The sequence below is a fragment of the Fonsecaea multimorphosa genome (assembly GCF_000836435.1).
Source record: "Fonsecaea multimorphosa CBS 102226 unplaced genomic scaffold supercont1.7, whole genome shotgun sequence".
Classification (NCBI taxonomy): Eukaryota; Fungi; Ascomycota; class Eurotiomycetes; order Chaetothyriales; family Herpotrichiellaceae; genus Fonsecaea; species Fonsecaea multimorphosa.
The window spans coordinates 878,611-900,587 of record NW_015971641.1 but is presented as its reverse complement, the minus strand read 5'-3'; the positions used below and the strand labels follow the sequence as shown (position 1 = coordinate 900,587).

General features: G+C 53.5%; 7 protein-coding genes across 7 annotated transcripts; 3 read left to right on the top strand and 4 right to left on the bottom strand.

Moving 5' to 3' along the window:
* Positions 1-3,444: 3,444 nt before the first annotated feature.
* Positions 3,445-6,093, top strand: Z520_04550 (uncharacterized protein; the record flags this gene model as incomplete). The annotated part of the gene is made up of 1 exon (XM_016775056.1): positions 3,445-6,093. The coding sequence occupies one exon, from the start codon at positions 3,445-3,447 to the stop codon at positions 6,091-6,093; it is 2,649 nt and encodes an 882-aa protein (XP_016634036.1).
* Positions 6,094-6,780: 687 nt separating this feature from the next.
* Positions 6,781-7,830, top strand: Z520_04549 (uncharacterized protein; the record flags this gene model as incomplete). The annotated part of the gene is made up of 1 exon (XM_016775055.1): positions 6,781-7,830. The coding sequence occupies one exon, from the start codon at positions 6,781-6,783 to the stop codon at positions 7,828-7,830; it is 1,050 nt and encodes a 349-aa protein (XP_016634035.1).
* Positions 7,831-8,619: 789 nt separating this feature from the next.
* On the bottom strand, positions 8,620-9,510 carry Z520_04548 (uncharacterized protein; the record flags this gene model as incomplete). The annotated part of the gene is made up of 1 exon (XM_016775054.1): positions 8,620-9,510. The coding sequence occupies one exon, from the start codon at positions 9,508-9,510 to the stop codon at positions 8,620-8,622; it is 891 nt and encodes a 296-aa protein (XP_016634034.1).
* An 888-nt stretch (positions 9,511-10,398) lies between these two features.
* Z520_04547 (uncharacterized protein) lies at positions 10,399-11,769 on the bottom strand (the record flags this gene model as incomplete). The annotated part of the gene is made up of 1 exon (XM_016775053.1): positions 10,399-11,769. One exon carries the CDS (start codon positions 11,767-11,769, stop codon positions 10,399-10,401), a length of 1,371 nt encoding a protein of 456 aa, XP_016634033.1.
* Positions 11,770-12,186: 417 nt separating this feature from the next.
* Z520_04546 (uncharacterized protein) lies at positions 12,187-13,750 on the bottom strand (the record flags this gene model as incomplete). The annotated part of the gene is made up of 2 exons (XM_016775052.1): positions 12,187-13,346; positions 13,435-13,750. The coding sequence occupies 2 exons, from the start codon at positions 13,748-13,750 to the stop codon at positions 12,187-12,189; spliced, it is 1,476 nt and encodes a 491-aa protein (XP_016634032.1).
* A 1,526-nt stretch (positions 13,751-15,276) lies between these two features.
* Z520_04545 (uncharacterized protein) lies at positions 15,277-18,606 on the top strand (the record flags this gene model as incomplete). The annotated part of the gene is made up of 3 exons (XM_016775051.1): positions 15,277-16,154; positions 16,218-16,787; positions 16,860-18,606. 3 exons carry the CDS (start codon positions 15,277-15,279, stop codon positions 18,604-18,606), a joined length of 3,195 nt encoding a protein of 1,064 aa, XP_016634031.1.
* A 1,010-nt stretch (positions 18,607-19,616) lies between these two features.
* Positions 19,617-21,395, bottom strand: Z520_04544 (uncharacterized protein; the record flags this gene model as incomplete). The annotated part of the gene is made up of 5 exons (XM_016775050.1): positions 19,617-20,151; positions 20,223-20,390; positions 20,456-20,576; positions 20,632-20,695; positions 20,781-21,395. 5 exons carry the CDS (start codon positions 21,393-21,395, stop codon positions 19,617-19,619), a joined length of 1,503 nt encoding a protein of 500 aa, XP_016634030.1.
* Positions 21,396-21,977: the final 582 nt, after the last annotated feature.

Here is a 21,977-nt window from a genome sequence, read left to right as displayed (position 1 = left end):
ACCATCGAGCCCATGTCTCATCCGGCTCATCTCACCAAGCCTTCCGGGAGATTTGGACTCTCCGATTTGCGGCACACTGTTTTGGAATCCGCGCACTGGTGATATCAAAATGGACTTACAAGAGCTTGGACGCGCGGTTGTGATCTTGGCGGCTTTGGCGAGATGAAATCCTATTATATCGCAACTTCCGCACATACCTTTGTGACATCCTACACACTGCAAGAGCCGAGCTCCAGCGGCGAATACCATAGACCGCTACTTGCAGTGACCCATTATTAGCTGGATTGTGACTGAGCCCTACCCTCACATCGCGATGATTGCGAAGAAAATTCTTCGGGCCTGAAATGCGTTCTCTGCTTGTCGATCAGGGGGAGCCCAATCTCCCCAGTCTCGCGAAATCCTGCGGACTTGGCAATGATCTGTCATGGGAGCCTTACGCTTGGGCATTCCTCAGTATCTCCTCGAATCATTCCTCCTGCATGCACGGGCGGCGAAGGCCATGCGGAATGTATAGCGTTGGTGCAAGCGACATGCACGGGCGCCCAAAGCATATTGACCATTTGCTGTAAACGCGTCTCATCTGCATCCTCTGCGCCCGTGCAAGCAAGGTCTTTTGCTACAGGACAAATGATCCTGCTCTGCTGTCTGTGCTTTCTGCACCGCTGCGACACTGGTTGGAGCACCGGTCAGAGCCGGCCCTTGGAATTCCTGGGGGCATCCGTTCTTCGTCCCGCGGTGGATACTGTGTGTCATGAACGTAGGGCAGGCTGAACTTCGACAGTTTTGCTGATATTGTCGCAAACCACTCGCTGCCGAGCCATCAAACACCAAACACTTTTTCAACCTGTGGATCTCGGAATGGACAATTGCAGCGCGACCGTTGTGCATCACAGCTTCCAGCTCGGCCAGGCTCAACCATATACACAACCAAGGCTCTCAATTTGCTCTTCCAATGGACAAGAAGCACTGTACACTGACCTGGCACCTAGGGGCATCTCCGGTTGTCTGCGCGACGCGCTTAGTATGACCGTCAGATATTTTCGATAGCACGGAACCCGCCAGCTTTCGGCACCCAAGAAGGCTGGGGTGAATGGTCAACTGCTTACGGGCTCCCACTGTTTATGGTATCAAGCCCCAAGGTGAAGTTTCTGGGTGGCACAATAACTTTTGGGCACACTTGCCAGGGAAAATTTGAAAAGGGCCTCCCATAAACTGTCATCTTGTCAAACTACCCGTGAGTGAGTGAGGGAGGGAGGGGGTGTGTGGACGCCTTCAAGCCTGTATTGACCGAATGCATTTGGGTTAATTAAATAGTGCAAGGTGATCGAAGGTGGCATCTTTTTGAGTTCTCTGTCAGGGTGATTTGTTAGGTGGCGTTGCGGCTTCTGAAATGGATGGCACCGCAAATATTGGAAAGTCCCCGCAGAACAACAAATGCTTGGGAAAGATCAACAAGTAGAGAGGGGAGACAAACCCACGGGTCCGCACCAAGTGATATTGCTCGATAACTGGATGGATGAACGTGAGCAAAAGCAACAACAGACGGTAAGTATATGGATGGGAACGGGAAACAGCAGCCGAGGGCTGTCGGTGAAGAGTTGCCTGGAGGCTTGACGCATGCTTTTCTCCTAAAGTTGCACACCGGCGGGATGATTGTGATACTTGACTCGGAGAGATCCGTGTGATGGCTGGCATCTGCCATCCTCGTTGACAGAGCGATCTGCCCTGACATCGAAACAGAGGGAGATGGCTAGCTTGGACGGCGGTCATGATGCCCTTGGCTATTTATGCTGATATTGGTCCCAAGGTTTCTTGTCCTGTTTCAAGGCCTGCAGGATGTGCATTTTCTGAGGTGATCCTTGTAAATGGAAGGCCTTATGGCAGGGTGACAAACTCTGTGCCAGGGAGAGTTCCTGTTCACTCAGAACACCGTGTTGAGTGGTTGAGGGTTCTTATAGGTCCGGTCTCCTGGTTGCTTTGGTGCATGCGGTCCTTGGAGATCTTCTGGTTGGGGGAAAATAACGAACTGCTCACAGGGAGTGCCAAACCAGCATCTCACTCTCATTTGAGGCCCTATTACCTACCTGGGTACCTACCTAGGTACCTACCTAGGTACCTCGTAATCCTTGATCCATCTCGCTGGTTCCCCGAAGCAGGAGAACTCGCCCCACACAATGGACCAGCGGGAGTCGCCTCAGTCAATAGTATGGTGTAGACTTCCATTGAATGGGTATAGGACGAGTCCTTTTGGGAGGTGATGGCATCTTATCGAGGGAGCCGAGGTTGCTTCTGTCAGCCAGGATGCAGAGACCCACGCGCCTCGGGGCCTTGAGACTCTTTTCATTTAGCTTATTTGTAACTGAACTGATAAATAGGGTTGAGTCGATCGTCAGGGCTGATAAGGCTGGCTACCGACCAGTCAAATGCAGCCCTTGGCAGTTTCTTGGAGTCATGCATCTTTCATCCGATCTTCGCTCTCCCTCTAACTATCAGTCTAACTGTCGCCCCTGGTCCCATCCATCGTCCGCTGCCGTTGCACCCGCCACCACTGCAAGCCATCCCATCCCGTTCGGTACGAGCAACGACATCATCTGTGCTGCAGAAACAATCAATCAATCCACGGCACATCAGAATTCAGGAGGCACGGGAGCTTGTCACAGCACTGTCCAATATCACCAACACCCACACTGTGTACACTCTGGGATCATCGAGGTTCAGACTGGCACACGGTTCAGTTCAGGCCACCCTTCTCTTCCCTTGTCTGAGATGTAGAGGGTCTCAAAACGAGCAAAAGGAGGACGTGAGAAACTCAAAGTGCATTTGCGCATCCGCGGGGGAAAGTTTCTACCTGCAGCCAGCTAGGGTCGAAGAGCCGGACTGTTACTACTACTAACTTGCCCCTGTCTGGTCGAGATAAGGTGTGTCTGTGTCTCTGCTTGTCCCTCCGTCTTACTCCCGTTTAATGTTATCTGGCGAGCTGGTACCGAGCATTTCTCGTTTGCCTCTCTTCCTACTAGTAATAGTAGAAGGCCAAACCCCCACTCGACATACCGCCGTCATCCACGCCTCTATCTCCTTGCTCTCTTGCGCCAACGGTTTGCCATGCGAGACCGTTCCCACTCCATACCCTTCACGCGACCCGGCGTTCCCAATTTGAGCCAAATAAGACACAAGGATTCCCCATCCTTCGATCTATTCCGGCCTCTTTCCCCGGTTTCATCTGCTGTAGAGTAAGCATCGCAGCTGCCATTTTGTTCCCAACTTCCCTCTTGGTTCTTGCTAACCATGACCACTGCCCACTTTCCACGTGTTTGCCCAGAAGCCCCTGCTATCCTGGCCGGATGCTCTCCGATAAGACTATGGCTCACTTGCTAGCCACCGACTCAAACCCTCACGTTGAATTTCTTTCTGTCGTCTTGCTCACGAGGGCGAATCCTCTGAACCATGTCGTTGTGGACAGATGAGCGTGTGGACGAAACGGTCACCTCCGCGTATGTTCATTCTCACCTCCGCGCAGATGAACAGGAATATCTTCAACGGCCTTTGTATTTCGGCGGAGATCTGACCGACGATACCTATTTGGACTGGATCCTAACCAGAGCAAAACGTTTCTTTCTCATCCTGGTTGCCACTGGAGTACCCGATCAAATCTTTGGCATAATCGATGACTCGTACGATGACGAAGATCTACCCATTATCGAGCAAGCTGTCCCCGATCTCCGGCTGTCTTTCCAACCCGACAGGTCTTTAGACAGACGTTTCTACAAGAACCAGTTCCGGTTTCTTACGCGCGTTGTTGGGGAGGGAGAACATATCCGTTATGCGGATGAAGAAACAGTCCCAGTCGTCCCTCTCAGTTTGAAATCGGTGGTCCTTTCGCTCGGTCACGAAGGTACCGACAGAGTTCGGTTACCGTCCGACAATCAAAGGATCTTCGTTCGCCGCCGCATTGTCCTCGAAGCTCCGCTAACGGAGGAGGACATCTTAAACGAAATCGCTGCAAGCAGGAGACTATGCCACCAACATATCGTGTCTGTCTTTGGTTCCTACCTCCATCAAGGGGCTTTCAATGTCATCTCAGCCCCAGCGGCGGAATGGACCCTCAAGACATTTCTCACCGATACTCCCAAAAGCTTTGGTGCTCTCCCGAAGCCTGAGCGACGACGAATCCTGATCAATTGGCCACACTGCCTAGCTAATGCCTTAGCCTGGCTACACGAGAATGGCGAATGTCATGGAGGCATCCGACCCTCCAATATCCAGGTTGATGACTCCTTCTGCATCTCCTTGGGCCTCCTGGATGGAGACGGGTTGCTTCGTCATAAGTCTCGCCATGACGATATCGAAGCCTATCAGTACGGTCCGCCGGAGCGTTGGAAGCGAGCTGTCACAGTGCAAAGCACTGGCTCTGCCGCTCTGTCGCTCCCTTCTGGCGGACGATCTGGCCGGAAGGTGGGTGGAAACTCATGGCTGAACTCTTCAGACGACAAGAATACTGCGAGAAGCAGGTCCGCTTCCTCCGGCGCAACTTATACATTTCAAGCCACTTCAAGAGGAGGGTACGCAAGGCTCCGCTTGAGCGCAGCGATGAGTCCTGACGCGCCGCCTCAGCCTGTTCGTCATGTTAGGGACACGGGGTCCCCCACCGACAACAGATCCGTTTCAACGCAAGATACAGCACGGCCTGTTTTTGACCCGATCGTCCCGGGAAGGGCGCCGTCAATTCTGTCATCTGCCAGTTCAAATGGCAAGAATGCTCCCTCTCTCAGCAGTCCCATTTTCGTCGCGGCGCCCGAAGGGCGAAGCGCTGTCGTTCAGACTTGGCAGTCCGTGGAACAGGACATGTTCGCGTCAGATGTTTTTGCACTTGGGGCGGTGATCATGGACATCTTGAATATTCTCTGCAAACGTAGCTATGGCTCCTTCTCACGGCATCGATCCTCCAAAAATCGGATGGCTGGCCGCGGTGGAGGCTTGGCCGATGCGAGCTTCCATGCCAACCTTGGCCAGGTCTTCTTATGGGCTCAAAGTCTCCAGCATGAAGCCGAAAAGAAGGCGAAAAAGGATGAAGGTCAGGTATATCATGCGGTTGGCCCTGTTGTGCAGCTCATTCTCCAGTGTCTCGAGCGAGATCCCTCCGCACGTCTAACTAGCGCTCAACTCGAGCAAAAGCTAGGCGACCTTATTCGTCGCTTTGCCGGTATCGATAGACTCCATTGTGCGGCTCAACAGAAAACACAGAGTGAGGAAATATCGACGACTATTCCCATTCGGGAGAAGAAACATCGGGACGGAGGCTCTGAGGGCGACAATCCAGGGAGAACCTTCCGTCAAGGCTCTCGAAATGCAGGACTCGTCACAAGAGAGCAAAGACAGCATCAAGAGCAAACCATTCTTCTGGATGCCCCCATGGTCCACTCGCCTATCAGTCACACACCTCCAAGCGCAACCACGACTCCAGGAACAACTTCGGTCAGCTCGCTATTGTCCTTCAATTTTGACGGCCTTTCCGACACGGTGGTGGCAGACAGTCCGCGCTCCCGTGATCATTCCCGGCACCGAAGTGCTCGTCGCGCAGAAGCAACTGTCCCTCCAAAAGAGGTTCCTTGGACCAATGAGCTGCGGCAGAAGCACTGGAACAACTGGCATAATAACGACAGTCAAGTGGATCCGAGACTGTCGTTTGGTGAGTCGATTGAGACAGGTGCATTCACCTACTTGAACTATAGCACGAGCGCCTCCTCAGATGAGGGTGTGAAGTACTTTCCTCGGCCTCCTGATCCACCCACGAAGCCGCCCCCCAACCGGGAGCTGCCTCCCGTGCCACCCTTGCCGACAGGATCTCGATCTTTGAAGCCAAAGCAACAGGCGCCTGCTACCAGGACATCCAGTCAAGATGTTGCTGTGCTAAACCATTTATCTTCTGTTGCGACTGGCGGACGTCCTCTTCGAATCGACAGTCTGCCGAAGACATCAGACCATGATGACGGTTTCCACGACAAGCCTCGACTTATGAGATATCCACACAGAGCAACGGCGTCTCCACATGGTCGATCAAGACAAGATCAATACTCTGTACGAAGAGGTGCTTAAAAGACCTCGTGGATGAAGACCATGCTGAAGGAGGACTGTCCAATGCGTAGAAAAGGGATGAAATCTCCATTGTCAGCCACCCAGTCTACCTCTTATGGTTGCTATGAGCTTTGTTCTGATCTCATGACGAATATGCCGCAAGCGACTGATCTGAACGATGCCGTCGTGGATTGAGAGTTGATTGTCCATAAGTTTACGCAACTTCCGACACTTTCGGGTCTGCCACTTTGCAAATTGGCATCTCGTTATATCTGTACTACCACTTCACCAACGTAAAAAGCACAATCGTGTTTTCATCGGCCGCAGTTATGGCAATCATTTTTTCATCAGCATGTTTCTTGCCCATCTTGGTGGATACTCCATGTATGCGAAATAGAAATAGAAAAGGCATTTCCAATTTCCAATTTCCAATTTTATCGACTTTCTTGCTCACTATCAAGGGGCTAGTTTTCCCTTCTTCATCAATAGTTGACAAAGGCAATAGTCTCTACTATCTGCAATATGGTATGAAGCTTGTCACACATTCCCGTGGCCCACTAGTGGTAGGTTTACCTGTACCTCGTAATCGTAATTATGTAGATGGAGTGTTGGCAGATGATAACGATTAGGTACCGAGTTGTACCTGTTGCGTCACCGTAGCAATCTCTACCGTGTGCCATATACTTCTTCCGGGTCCCTTACCACGATATGCCGAACTTGAAGCGAGCAATCAACCACATTATCAAGTCAACGGTTTCCCGACCGCTACAATACCTCGTGCCAGCCATTGATTCTCGGAGAACTCTCAATATTGATCTTTGGGTCTCAGCCTGTGGTAGAGGACGTCTCCATATTTGCAGCTTCTGCGCCAGCGCCAACGCCAGCGATGTGAAAGCTGAACCGAACAGCGGCACGCCCATCCTACTGGCAAACCAGCATCTCTCCGCCATGTCCGAGTCAGCAGTAGCCGAGACGTCATATTTCCACACCTTGACCGCGCGGCCATACTTCTTCCCTCTTGTTGAAAGCCGCGACGCGCGACTCGCCGATGTGATCTCGCGCCTGACAATGCTGCCCGCCGAGATCCGGTGGGACGTGTTTGCACACGCATTCAGGGGCAACCGGGTCGCCGTGACGGCGAAGTCGGGCTGTTACTGCTTCTCCGACGCGACGGGTCCGTACCGCGCGGACCACCAGTGGCTGCTGAGGTCTGCGCCGCCGGGCCAGGTGAGGCGCGAGGCACAGCGGGTTTTCATCCAGATGGCCATGTGGGAGCTCCATTGTCAGCGAGCCCTGCAGTCGTTCGTGAACAGGATGAAGACCCTGCACAGCCTGGAGTATGTCCGCCACGTGCGGCTGAATGTCTTTGAACAACTCGAGGCCACGTGGGAACTCGACTTGGACACATTTCCCAATCTGCGGACCGTGACCTTCGCGCCGAACCCCAAGGGCTGGACGATCACTGTTCCGCAGCGAGCGGGGTCGGAAGAGCTCTCGGATGCGAATGTCATGTTGAAGGTATGGCACGTCCTGGAATCCCGGGATGGGTACGGTCCCGTCAGAGAGGCGTACGAGCAAAAGGCATCACGCGCCTATAGAATGTTCTTCGTCTTCCCGATCCGCTTCCACTTACCGGAAACGTCGCGGGATGGATCGCCAAGGTGGCAGTTGAGTGTCTGGCGAGCCAATATGGACACGGGGTCTATCGAGCGGGACTGGCGGGAGGTTCATCTTGTTCAAGAGGCGACTCTGGATTGAGAGGCTCGTGTTCTGGTGATTCAACCTTCTTTCGGACTGAGCACTGTATACCTAGGTAGATATCGGAACAAATTTGCGTGGCCTGGTACTCAAACACTTGACGGCACAGCTATGCCTCCCGCTGGGAACAAACACAAGTATAGGTATCAGAAGAGGAGGCAAAAACTTAACCAACGAAGCAGCTCAACTCTGGTTCGTGATAAGCGAAACTCACCCCCGAATGGGGGTTGGTTTTTCTCGGCCGGCCGGTTATAACTGCGAATTTCTATAAGTTGAGTCCAGGGAGTCGGAGTTGGAGGAGGAGAGGTTCGAATCGAGGTTCTGCTGCCTGCTCACCCGTTATTGTGAGTTTGTCCTGACAGACCCTAGATTATTTGATTGTTTGGTTTGATCGAAAACTGAGCGAAAGTGGGATTCGAATCGAGGTTCCTGCTGCCTGCTAGCCCGGTGCTAGTTTGACCTGCACAGGACCTGGACTGAAAGAAGTCGTTCGGATTTTCGCCCTCGTCGAGCTAAGGGGGTCTTGGTGTGATGGACAATTCTGAAAGAATAAAATATATACCAATGGATTTTTCTTTTTGGACCGGACCCTGTGGGCCCTACTCTTGGGAGTGAAGGGACGAACCCTATGCCAAAAGTGAGAACTGCCTCTCTCTACGAATTACTTCCTGCAGTCGCCTGCTGCTGGGGTTTCCGTGTTTGTGACGTGTCCAGCTAGCCGAGCGGTATTCTATATATACTGTCTTCCTCGTCCACCCCATACCTATACCCCTGTTCTGTCACGTCCTCTCAATCCTCTCCAACTCGCCCCATCGTATACTCCCAGACCTTCTGCCGAGCGTCATCCATGTCCATGTCATCCCTTAGTCTCTTCAACTCCGTCGTCCCACCACCTTCGACAACGCTCGAGTCCGCGTTCACGAGGTACACGCCACTGCCCAGGATGCCATCACTGCCCTGCTGGATCAGCGTGCCCTTTGCGCGCTCGGGGTCCTGGACGCGGCGGAAGCGGCCGTTCGTCGCGGCGAAGAGGACCCTCTCGCCCGTCTCGGCGGCGGCATTGCTGCTGTCGAACACGACGCCCGGGTATTCGATGTGCAGGAACACGACCTTGTCGTTCTCGGGCTGGCGGGCTAGATGTTCAAAGAATAGCGTCGTCATGGCGGACGTTGTCATGCCGAGGTCGTGCTGCGCCTGGAGCGGGATGTCCTCTCGCCCGCCGCCACCTCCGCCGGCCAGGACGTTGACCACGCGCGGAGACGCTGCTTTGCGCAGCAGCGGGAGCAGGGTGACGAGGGTGAGCATGCGCGTGTGGTAATCATCCTCCAGCGGGGTTGGAGGAGGAGATATAACCAGGATGTCCAGCCTGGGTGGGGCGGATGCGATGATCTGCCCTGCAGCGTCCTGCGCACACGACACCATACTGAAATCCTCCGCGACGACCGGGATCAGGCGCGCGGATTCATTGAGACTCTGCACGGAGGCGACGAGGGTCTCCAGCCCCGCCTTCCCGTCGACGAGGTAGATGGTTGGCGACGACGTGTGGCGCAGCAATGCGTGCAGCGTCGCCAGCCCGATTCCACCCCCGGTGCATCCGACCAAGACGCACACGGGGCCGCCGCCAGCACTGAGCAGGGAGGTGTTGTTGAGGAGGATGTCGGAGAATGGAACCGGGGCCATGTTGGGCGCGCAAAGCGAACACTGAGGAGTGTGGGAAGGGGGCAGTTGAGAGAAGTGCTGGGTACTCTATTATAGACTTTCGTGAGGGAAATGACCATGAGCCTCACGCTCGTATTCACCTCCGTGTTGTATGACTGTTTGATGCACGGTGTCCGGTGTCGTTGCCCCTGTCAGAATGCAGTCGTGGACCCAGAGGTTGGTTGATATTAACACAACCGACCATGGAACTGTGTTGCAACAACTAGCTACCCATGTTCTGCCTAAGAAGTCGCTTGCCTCGCGCCACCGTGAAATTGGAACCCTATTGACTAACCTCCCTGGATGTGTATCTCGAATGTGATTACCTATACGGAGGTGTACGGAGTATTATTATATCACTGGACGGGGACTTCGTTTATGCAAGGGCGTGGAATCAAGCCGACACTAAAGTCCTCGCCCGCTCGGTCCCCTCCACAGCACGCCCCTCGTCCCCTTCCCCCGATTACTCTAGTCTACAAGCGTACGAGGTCTACCACTGCACATACACCGTCACCACGGTGTACTTCAATACCGTTGTATACACACGCAGGTTCCATGTACGGATATGTTACAGGCACGGGTGCATATTACTACGGAATACTCAGTCGGCCTTTGGACGGGTTTGCCGTCTGCTGACCTGCGCGGGAGGCGGTGGAAATGGAGCCAGTGCATTTATTAGACAGACACACCGTGGCAACTCGGTTTCTGCGACGACGGAGTTGCACACAGCGTGATAGGAGGGGCAGGCGGGATGGAGCTTCTGTTGTTGTTTCAATCAAAGCCTTCTGAGTAAGATACCTTCTCCGCCCATTGACACAAACAACCCAGTTTCCCTTGTTCAAATCTTCGACGGTCTTCCCGCTCTGTCGATCATGATACCCTGACCGAGACAGCAGCTTCATTGTCAACACGGCCAAAAAAAGCCCCCGGAGTGAACGTTTCCTCGTTTCCGTGGCGGCAGCGAGCAAGGGCCGGCGCACCAAAACTCCATCGTACCGCCGTTGCGACCAGGACTGTGAATTCTTTGTCGGCAGAGATTCGCTCTGACGGGAAGAAGAAGCCATGCGAAGTGGTCACGCAGTCTGGACTTCCTTTGAAGCCCATGACCCGAAGGGCCGCATGGGCCGCTTCCTGGAGGGAGTCACCAGGCCCGACAGAGACGAATTTGCTCGCAGCAAGCCATGCTTGCACAAACTCCTTTCCGTCGTCAACAATTGGCGAGACCCCGAGCGGCAGCATCAGGTCGAGATACAATGTCCCGGACTCTTTGTGACCCGGCTGGCCCTCACCGTAACAATGCCAAGGTAGGATGGCTGGGAGATCTCCTGGCACCGGACGCCAGCGTTTCGACGGCGTCGAGTCCCGCTTCGCGGCAGAATAGATGAATGAGTAGTCTCCCTTCCTCTCACACAGGGTCATGAACGCCTCGCAAGGATCCAGAGCCGGGGTGGAGCTGGCGCGTGCCGTGCTGATGGCGCCGATCATGGCATAGAAATGGTCCTCGGCGTGGCGTTGTGTGCGACGGTCCATGTTGGACATGACTTGCAAGGCGGAGCGCTCCTGATATCCAGCGAGCATGTACTCGGCGATCAGGTCCTCGAATGCGTCGAGACGAGGGTATCGCTGCCTCTTTTCGCTTGCCGAGGGGACTGAGCCATCGAGGCGAGTCAGCGTGTAGCCAAGGCAGTTCAGGAAATGATTGCCTGGGATGATGACCCCGTGGGACTCCTCGCAGGTGATGTAAAGGACTTTGCTGTTCGCCGCCTCCTGATACGTCCATGCCCTCGAAACCCACTCTTCCCTCTCTAAGATATCGAGATGGACGGGGTCGACGCGATCGGACGCGTTCATCTTCTGGAGTACAGGGTGGGCGGACACGGATAGCACCACAATGACTTCATTGGCCCGGGAGTAGATGTAGCCCATGCTCTCCAGGGTGTGAGCCCTCTCGGGGGCAGCGTCGACAGGCACACAGAATGCATCGATCCAGATGTGGGTGCAAGACGGGCGATGTCTGACAACGGCGGTCAGCGCGGGTATGGTCCGGTCGGAAACTTCGTGAGAGGGATGAAAGGGACTGCTTTCTCTCCCTTCGCCCCACGTATACGAGACGCAAGTGAATTGTACTTCCTCGACATCAGATGCGTCCAAGTTGTGGGTTGTCAGTCCCCAATGCAGGCCGTCAATCTCGATGGAGCCTTGTCCGCGGTCGGAATCTTGACTGAGAAGGTACAGCTGCATGGAAAGATGGATCTCAGGAATCTGCCCACATGAGAGAGAGACGCAGAAAAGGTTGGAAAGGACAGCCTTTATCCCGACTGATACCGGTTAGAAGCACCCGTCCGGAGTCGCTATGTAATTGTCGGCTGAGTACTGGCTAGAGTTAGACACAAGTTGAAGCTAGCTGCCTTCCAGATCCCAGTGAAAGAGGCTGAGCCGCTTTTATTGGCACAATTACTAGCGTCTTGGCTGTAATTTACTCCTTTTCGTCATAACCTGGAAGGCTCTTGTCGACTTGGGTGGGATTCAAAGTATATTTCTCATGTCCTCTCTGGCCATGGCCTCATATATATATACAAATTTGTGGTGAAAGCGGCCGGACCACTATCTTCGGCGGTTTGATCCTGATCTGACTGCGTGCCGTTGTCGAAGGGTAACTTAATCTGGCGTTGGAGCAAACCGTGACATCTGTCGCAACTTCCGCCCATACCTGTAGAAGAGGAACGGAGCTGGAATGGCCAACACGCACAGGAAGCCGAGGACGCTCGTAGCCCATGCTGTGCCCAAGGATTTATACATGCGTGGCGCAGCCAATGGAAAGCCGGCTGCCACTAAACTCCTCACGATCGTACTGGCCGCCATGGCACTGGCAGCGGATTGAAGGTAGATGTCCACCAGAAAGGCCACGGCATTGGTGAAAATGAGCATGATGCCACTTCCGATGAAAAACCCTGCGATGATTTGCGGGACCGGGGAGATTTTGCTGGACGAAGTCCAGGCGAAGAAAAAGAGCCCGACTGGCAGAATGAGGCTACCGAGCATGACCAGTGGTAATCGGTCCTCGGGCAAGACGGAACCGCGAGCCAATAGCCTGGGACGATAGTATCGTTTCGAAAACACCGCTACCCCGAGCGAAGACACAATCACACTTGTCAGTATGCTTAAAAATGGGAGACTTCCGACGCGAGGATCCCAACCTCGGCCTTGGACAAAGCTATATGGAAATGCGAAGAAGGTCAGATAGAGGATCCCATAGACGATGGCAATATACAACGCCATGACCATGAGCATTGGCTCGACGCAGAACATGATTGCCGGCTTGAACATGTACTTTTGGACAAATTCCGTAAAGCCTTGAGCCTTCTTTGCGTTTCGTTCGACCAATTCTGACGAGTCTCGTGCCAGGATGAGTTTCTTGTTTGCTCTTTGTTGGAGTATTGGGCCATATGTCTCCGGGATGAAGAGGAATGCTGGAATCCCAACCACAACACCCAGAATGAGGGAAATCCAGCCTGTCCAGTGCCAACCAAGGCTGCTTTCGGTGATAAGGGCTCCAAAAATGGGTCCAAGAGTAGGGCCCACGTAGACAGCTACCGAGTAGACTGCGGTTGCGACGCCACGCTCGGCTGGCTCCCAAAAATCGGCGAAGGCGGCACTGACCAGGACCTGGGGCGAAGCGCCGAAGCAGCCGGCCAACAAGCGACATACAAGAAGGGCGGGCAGATTCTTGACCACTCCGATCGGTATCTGGAGAAGTGTCCAGATGAAGAAGGCTGAAAAGAGTGGCAAACGACGTCCTTTGAATTCTGATAAGGGGCCTTCAACAACCACACCGTCAGGTTAGCACGATTGACTCGGAGAGATATAGACAAGGTCATCTCAATGGACGCAGAGTGGCATACGTACCCCAAACAATGGGACCGACAGCAAATCCCAAGACATACAGCGAAACCCCCAATAGTGACACTGTTTCACTGACGTTGAACTCCTTTGACGTGACGGTGATGGTTGCAGACCAGACAGAGCTTGCAAACGTGACGGCCGTAGTCATCAAGGCCAGCAGAGTGGTCATGACCCATTTCCGCCATATCGGAAGATCGAAGGGGCTGTCAAACGACGCAACGACTTCCCGGTCGAGGTCGTCTTGGGCGACGTGTTTCTCATGCGGGCCATGTTCGAGGCGGTGAAGAGGCGTGGCAGGCTCCTTCAGGTCGGTTGACATGCTTTAGCCAAAGACAAAACATATTGACAGCATAGACAAAATATGCCTCAGCGCGAAGAGCAGATTTTCAAGTCGACCGACCAGTGTCTCTGGTGACGACGGTGCTATCCTTGTTTCGGAGACGCGTGCCGTGTTAGCCGGGAGAAAGCGCCGCCATCCCTGCACGCCGAGGCAGATGGTGGCTGTTGCTCCTCTCTGAAGTACCGATACGCTTTGCCGGATGCATGTTTAATATTCAAAGCTTGAGTATTGGGTGACTATGTCCAAATGTCTGTTTATATAGTATCCGGATTTGTGCTGCCTGAATTACGAGATACTTATCCTGGCAATCTGATGCTTATGCCCCCTTATTACTGAGCTGTGCCTGATTGTGGGGAGAACGCCAAGCCAAGCCCACGCTCAGAATGGTTGAGTCTCAGTTCTGACTAAACAGCGAGATTCTCGATCTGAAATCGGAAAGGAACTTGGGCGCCCGAATGTGGGGTGCATGTCGAGACTGCGCCCTCTTCTCGCTCCTGTAGGACAATGATCTCCCTCAATGCCTGATTCGAGACTCAAAATGTGAACCCCCCCGCACACACTCTCTGCGTTGGGCATCACTTCCCCGTCAGATGGGAAGAAAGCTCTGATGCCCTTGGTTTGCTCAAGCGATTTGTGTTGTCAATCAGCCGTTTTGCCAGGGCCCATTGCCACTGGGCCCACCTCGCATACTGATATGCGAACCCATCTTCTTCGGAACGAACCGAATCGACGACCGACGCTGCTTAACGCAAACAAGATCAAACGGCTCCGTTACCCATGCCCCTCAGCAACGAATCAAGCCTCATGGGGATAAGCATGGAAGTTCTTGCGTGTGTTGCTGGAGATGGAGGGAGCTGGGGAAACCTGCGGATCACGGCCAGAAGAGTTCGGTCAAGCCATGTCCCCTCACGCAGCAAGAGTGTGACACGAGGTGTGGCCCTCAGCGCAAACCCGGAGAGGAGCATCCATACGGCTGGCTGATTGTGTCGCGAACCGCCCTCATAGCGTCTCGACCATGCGATTTACCTTTGGAGAACTGGTAGGCTGGCTATACGTGTGACATGCCAAGGGACTCGTACTCCACCGAGCTGAAAATTACTTTGGCTAACAATGTTTGTCCAGCTTCCCATAGGGCACCGGGCATGATTGACAGTAAAAGACACCACGCCAGCAGGAATCGGGCACTGACCTATGCCGCAACTGGATGTCAATTCTCGTGAGAACCTCTAAAACATCGTCGTGACACCAAATCCGGTCGGTCTAGACAGGTCTGTGAACCATGTCCTTCCACTCATCGTCCCGGGTCCCCGCCGTCTTTAGCTGCACAGACCGAACATTACGTGAAGGTTGAACCACTTCGCTCCATCTGCCCAGGCATATCTATGTAGCACATTCCCCCGCTCCATCCTTGCAGGCCCCAGGTCATCTTCTAGTTGCCTTATTCCAGGCCAGCAGGTTGAAAGCAACGCAGGAAGCCAAGGTGCCCCTACGACAACTCGGTCAATATGGAACAATTGCACAAATTGCAGGCAACCATTTTCCAAAATGCTCCCACCGCTCCAGATGGGCGGACGGATGCCGAAGCGGCGGCCACGCCCTCGGTCAATCAGACGTCGCTACTCCATGACTTAACTCATCTAGGTCGAGACAACGCTGCCACCATGGTCCAAGCCTTCAAGACAGTGGTGTCGGGACAGCCCCTGAATGATAAAGAGCTGTTGCTCGAGCACGGCGTGCATATGCTGCAATCTCTGCCTCCCAACAGCAGACTGGGTGCCGACGCCGCTGGTCAGTTCATAAAAATGCTATGGGACGACTTGCCTCACCCACCAGGAACCCTCGCTGGCCCAACCACGAGATACAGGAGGCACGACGGAGGTAATAATAATCTCTGGGATCCTGAGCTGGGAAAGGCAGGCTCACCTTACAGCCGAAGCGTGCCGCCTATGAAACCAAAAGGCCCCAACTTGCCAGATGTCGAACTTGTCTTTGAATATCTGCTCAGGCGAAAAGAAGGCGAGTTCCGCAAGCACCCATCCGGGTTGAACAGATTGTTCTTCTCCTTCGCCACAGTCGTCATCCACGAGTGCTTCCAGACTTCAAGGGACAATAAGTGGGTGAACGAGACGTCCAGCTATGTCGACCTCAGCACACTCTACGGAAACACAAGCAATGAACAAAAACGCGTGCGGACTTACAAGAACGGCCTGATCTATCCGGATTCGATCGCTTCAGAGAGGATCATGCTGATGCCACCGGGCGTCATTGCTGTTCTGATGATGTTTTCCAGGAACCACAACCACATTGCCGAAACGCTCTTGTCCATCAATGAGCAAGGAACTTACGGGTCGTGGGACAAATTGACAGAAGCTCAACAAAAAGAGTGAGTCTCATTCCACCGACATCACCATTTGGTCAGTTAAGTATCTGACTAACCCAACCATAGGCAAGACGAAGACATTTTCCAGCTTAGCAGAAACATTAATGTCGGTTTCTTCGCCTCTGTGGTACTGAGAGATTACGTCGCCGCCATCTTGAACACTCCTCGGGCTAACTCGGAGTGGTCGCTCAACTTGGGAGAGGAGATCAGGTCTGCACAAGGAGGACGTGTAGAGAGAGGTCTGGGTAACGCCGTCTCGGTGGAGTTTGCAGTTCTCTACCACTGGCACGCCGCACTCAGCGCCGCCGACGCGAAGTGGATGGAAGAGGTCATTAGTTCGAGTCTTCCACAGATCAAGTCCATCGACGAAATGACGCCGGGGCTCTTCTGGCAGATGACTTCGAAAATCACCAAGGACCTAATGTCCAAACCCGCCAGCGAATGGACATTTGGAGGTCTGGAGCGCGGTCCAGACGGAAGCTTCGATGACGCCGATCTGGGCCGCCTCATCAAAGACTGCATCGAAGAGCCAGCTCACGCATTTGGTGCTAATGGGACACCAGCTAGCCTGAAGGTGGTGGACCTCATGGGCCAGCTTCAGGCCAGAGAGATATTCAACACCTGCACGTTGAACGAGTGAGTCTCAAGACATCTCTTTGAAAATTCTGGTGACGTGGTCACTGCAGATAGCTGACCGGTATTTCCCAGGTTCCGGAGATACCTCAACTTGACAGCGTACAAGAGTTTCTCGGAATGGAACGATGATCCGGCAGTTTCTCGAGCCGCCGAGCTCTTGTACGGTCACATCGACAATCTTGAACTATATCCCGGTCTGCAGGCAGAGTGTACCAAGCCACCAATGCCGGGTAGTGGTGTCTGTCCCGGTCAAACAACTGGACGTGGCATCCTCGACGACGCTGTAGCCCTGGTCCGAGGTGACCGCTTCCTCACGTACGATTTCAACAGCAACACCCTGACCAACTGGGGCGTTTCCAAACTCGCCGACCTCCCAGGAGGCGCATACGGAGGCATACTCGCCAAGCTCATCTTCAACGGCCTGCCTGGCGAGTTCACTGGCACATCCACATATGCCTTGATGCCGTTCTACACGCCTGAAGCCGTCCAGGGCATACTCGAAGGCAATAAGGTGGTGGCGAAGTACGACCTTCGGAGACCCCCACCAAATGTGATGAAGCTGGTGGGCATCCACACTCAAGAAGGTGTCAAGAAGGCCTTTGAAGATCGAGAAACTTTCCACGTCATGTACCAAGCCGCCATCCGCAACTGCACCGACGGCCACGAATTCATGATCGGTTGGGACGACCAAGCCCGCCACGACCCCCGTTCTGTTATCCTCCACAAGGTCTTCTTTGAGGAGAATTTTGAACAGAACCTCACAAAGTTCTTCCGAGAAACCGTCAGGAGCCTGATTCGGAAAAGCACCTTGAACTATCCCGACCATCGCAGATCGATCGATATCGTCCGAGATGTGTGCAACGTCACGCCTATCATGTGGCTCGCACGCCGTTTCGCCATCCCAATCAAGGACGCGGCCCACCCTCGCGGTCTGGTCACAATTCCGGAACTGTTCGACATCTACCTGGTCCTCTTCATGTACCAAAGCTTCAACATCCTGCCGGTCAACGAGTGGAAGTTGAGGGAGACGGCCGAGACGGTCGCGCCGATTCTGAGACAGATCTTTGCAGCTCATCTCCGCACTCAGCGGGGTCTGACCGAGTACATTGTGGACTGGCTGGCCAAGGGCTCAGCTTATGAGGTCGGGCCCGACGCGGACCAGTTTTATCATGCGTTGAACAAGACGGGATTGGACCTGGGTGACATTGTGGGTGATTGTATCGGCATGAGTGCCCCAGTCGCGGGCAACATCACCCAGCAGGCCTCCCTCCTCATCGACCTCTACCTTAGTGAAGGGTATGAGCAATATAAGGCGCGAATCGTGGAGCTGGCACAAAAGGATGACGAAGCTTCAGACAAGGAACTGCTGGGATTCGTGTTCGAAGGCATGCGGCACGCCGGCGTCGTGCCCGGTCTACCTCGCGTCGCCTCCAAGGACGTCACCTTTGAAGACGGCGCCCGTGGCTCCCTCCACATCAAGGCCGGTCAATACGTTCTCATCGCCACGTCCTCGGCAGCCATGGACCCCGTCGCTTTCCCTGACCCCGAAAAAATCGACCCCCATCGCCCCATGTCGTCGTACACACTCCTCGGTCACGGCATGCACTACTGCTTCGGCGCCAGACTGATTGGCCCCGCCCTCGTCGCCACGCTCAAGGAAGTCTTCCGTCTCAAGAACCTCCGTCGCGCAGAGGGTAAATTAGGAAGATTCAGCGTCATTGAGCAGGATATTGCAGGCGTCAAGGCAAAGATCTATCTTGACGCGAATGCAAAGGAGTCGCCCATCCCGACGACCTTGCATCTTTTGTACGATGAGTGAGGAGGATTCTGCACCACCGCCGCTCTGATGTCTTGAGGCCCGTTCTCAACCCGCGGCTTCAGAAGTTATGGAAGTTGTTGGTCGTTTGTTCCGTTGTTTGGGAATCTACAGGGGTTACTCGTAGCACCAAAGGAACACAAGGACTGAGTGGGACGAAGTTCATGAGGTAATGATCCATGAAAGGAATGCATTTAATATCATCAATGGAACAAGTAAAAAGACATCACGAAGTAATGACCATGCAAGGAAGGAATGCGTTGACTATCATCATACCTAGGTAATCATGATCATCGATGAAAGCAAGTGAAAAGGGTATCATGAAAGCTACTTTCTTTCCCCCCCCCCGGAAATTCCTCTAGGCTCCCAAGTGTAGCTTCGCCAGAATCCATCTCTGGACTCGCCATCCTATTCGTACACATACATATCGCTCTTCGCATTCCACAGTGACCGGCGCCTCATTCCACACCCAGTCAGTCACCAAAGTAGAGCAAACCCACCAACTAGCCCCCTTTCTGCCGCAGAATTTTCGATACGGATCTAGACTTCCCCCCTCCACCAGCGATCGATCGGTCCAATTCCGCCGCGCGTGTCCTCAGCAAAAAGAGAATCGCTTTTTCGGTCAGGTCCCACAGAGTATATCTCTCTCTGTAAATCTGGGGATACAATGACGGATTAGATAGGAGGTTGATGTGCGCCCCACCTGTCAATTCCGTCATGAGATCCGACTTTGGTCGATTGAGGGCTGTTCGCTTGTAGATTGCCACCCGAAGGCCCAGGCCCAGGCCCATGCCCATGTCTCTCTGGGACACTGAGGATCGGTATTCCGAAAGTGTGTGTGTGTGAGAGAGAGAGAGAATTTGCGAAGCTCTCCCTGACCCTGTTCGTGAAAGCCGGTTTGGGAAAGATACGCATACAAAGTAAGATTTGCAGAATTTGCCCATCCCCCCATTCTCACCGGATTCTGTCTAGACTCTGAAGGCAAAATTGGCCGGTCAAGAGACCCAACCCTTTCAATCAGCCCAGAATGCCTTTGCCTTCTCCGCGAATGACGGCGAAGCAATCTCATCGCGATTGACGGCGCGGAGGAGCAGCGGCTGACCGATATCGCCCTTGTGATTCGAGATGTGCAAGTCCCGGAATCCTCGTACCTCGTCTCTACCAGCTGTGGATCCCGGGGACTTGCTCTTCGGTTCAGGCATGAAGCTCGCAATCCTGATTTCCTCGTCAGGCCAGAATTCCCGAGCCTCACGGTAGACGTGGTATATCGGATCGTTGGTGGTCGCGTCGACTTGGTCTTCTCCCGTGGTCAAGGCCTGTGATGGAGAAAACTTCCAGTCCCGCATGTTTGGGTGCAAATCCTGTGCGAATTCCAGATAGGTTGCCAGGTCTTCGTACTCGGCAGAGTCCTGGTACACCGCCGCAAGGGTCGCTAGCGAAGCTTGTGGCACTTTGGTCTGCCTGGAGACCTCAGAATCCTCGCAAGGAGCATAATATGAACGCAATAGCACTTCGTCTTGTCTGTTGTTTAGATTTGCGACAACGAAGCTATAGTAGAATAAAATCCATGTCAGACAGCCGCAAGCTTTATGCCCAACAGATAGGGCCGAGAAACTTACATGTATGGTTTGTTTTCGTTACAGGTGGAACCGACATCATTTTTCGGATCCAGGATGGGTACCAGGTTTGCGGCTTCTGGGATAGAGGGAAGAATAGCTGCTGCCGGCAGGTATTTGGAACAGTCGTCGACAGTGAGACCGAGTCGTCCGAGGATTATGGCACAGACTCTGCACAAGGCACAAAAATCAGTAAGGACGATCTAAGGAAGTCATGTGCCTGGAATTGAACTTACCCTCCGGTGCCAACGCCGCCGATGAGGTCAAATGCATCACACGGTCTAAGACCAGGAGTGGTCGTGTCCATGAGGCCTTTGATAAAATCAATCTGCGCGGTTGGATCACAATTCATTCCGTCTGGCCGATTTTCTTTTTTCAGTATGAACAAAAGACGGTGACGGTGAGAACGCACCTCCAAGTGAGAGAACCCTGATAGGCTTTGTTGAGTCTTGAGTCGGTGCGCTTAGATTCCATGGCTTAAGTGCGCGACAGATGTTAGTCATACGGCTCCGACTGGTAAACATAGTAATGGTGGATAGGGTCGATTGTTCAGAAACGTACTTTTGCATCAGGGTTAAACTTGTTCGCATATCGCGCCTTGCCCTTGAACTGAATGAGGAGTCTATTCGACTTGTCCCACCATTCGCTGAGGCGATATTCAGCTTCTTTGCTGATGGTGCAGATCAAGACAAATTCAGGCCTATTATCAGCCGCTGCAGTAGCCGCGTCAGCAGCAGCAGCCTTAGCCCCAGCAGCATCTTCAACAGCAGCAGCAGCAGCAACAGCCTTGGCCTCGGCAGCATCTTCAACAGCAGCAGCATCTTCGGCGGCGGCGGCTGCATCTGCTTCAGCAACAAGATCATCAGCAATAGCAGCAGCACTTTCAGCCCAAAACTTCGCATATTTAGCGGCCTCGTCGATGGTTTGAGCCCATTCAACCTCGGGGATTTCCACAAGCCCTGCGATCTGTTTCAAGACTAGCGCGTCGTCTGCGCCGCCGATAATAACAGGAACCTTACGTGACTGTGCAAAGTCCTGTCTCTCTCGGATTTTGTGCCGAGCAGCGAACCATAGTGCTGCTGCCTTGGGGTTGACCAAGTAGCTATACGACTGCTCCGAGGGCATGAGATGTTCGGAGTCAGGCAAGGGATGGCGAACACTTGGAAAGCAGTCCATTTTGCAGTTGTGGAGACAATAAGAGCCGGGCGGGGACGTGTGGTAAAGTGGTGCTAAGTCTCTTTTCAAGGCTTCTCAAATCTGAATGGTTTTGGAGGATGGAGAGGTGGCGAGACGAATTTACAACGACGTTGTGAAATAGACAAGTAACAAAGCCCGTTTGGACTCCTTAAACCACCAGCAAAGCAATCAATCACGCTCAGATTCAGGGAATGTTTGAGGATGTCAATGAGGATATTGATGATGGAAAGTTAAGTTGATTCTTGGGACGACGACGAGGTGGAAGTGCACAATGCCACAGTGTAGATGTCGCAGGTGAAATTAGGAACGGAACAACTCCAATCCGGCGGGCAAGGCAGTACGTGTCTTTTCGCTGTCCAATGAACAAGGCTCGATGACGCTAGACCAATCAGAATCTACAATCACACGCAGGAAGTGTGGACATCCCACGTGATCGAAGTACCTAAGCGATTCACTCGCGGAGCTCTCCGCGTTCCCCGAGCCAATTATATAGCTGGACGTTACGCCACTGCCTCTAAGAGTTAGATCAGATCTCTGCCTTGCGTCAAGGTGGGGAACCAC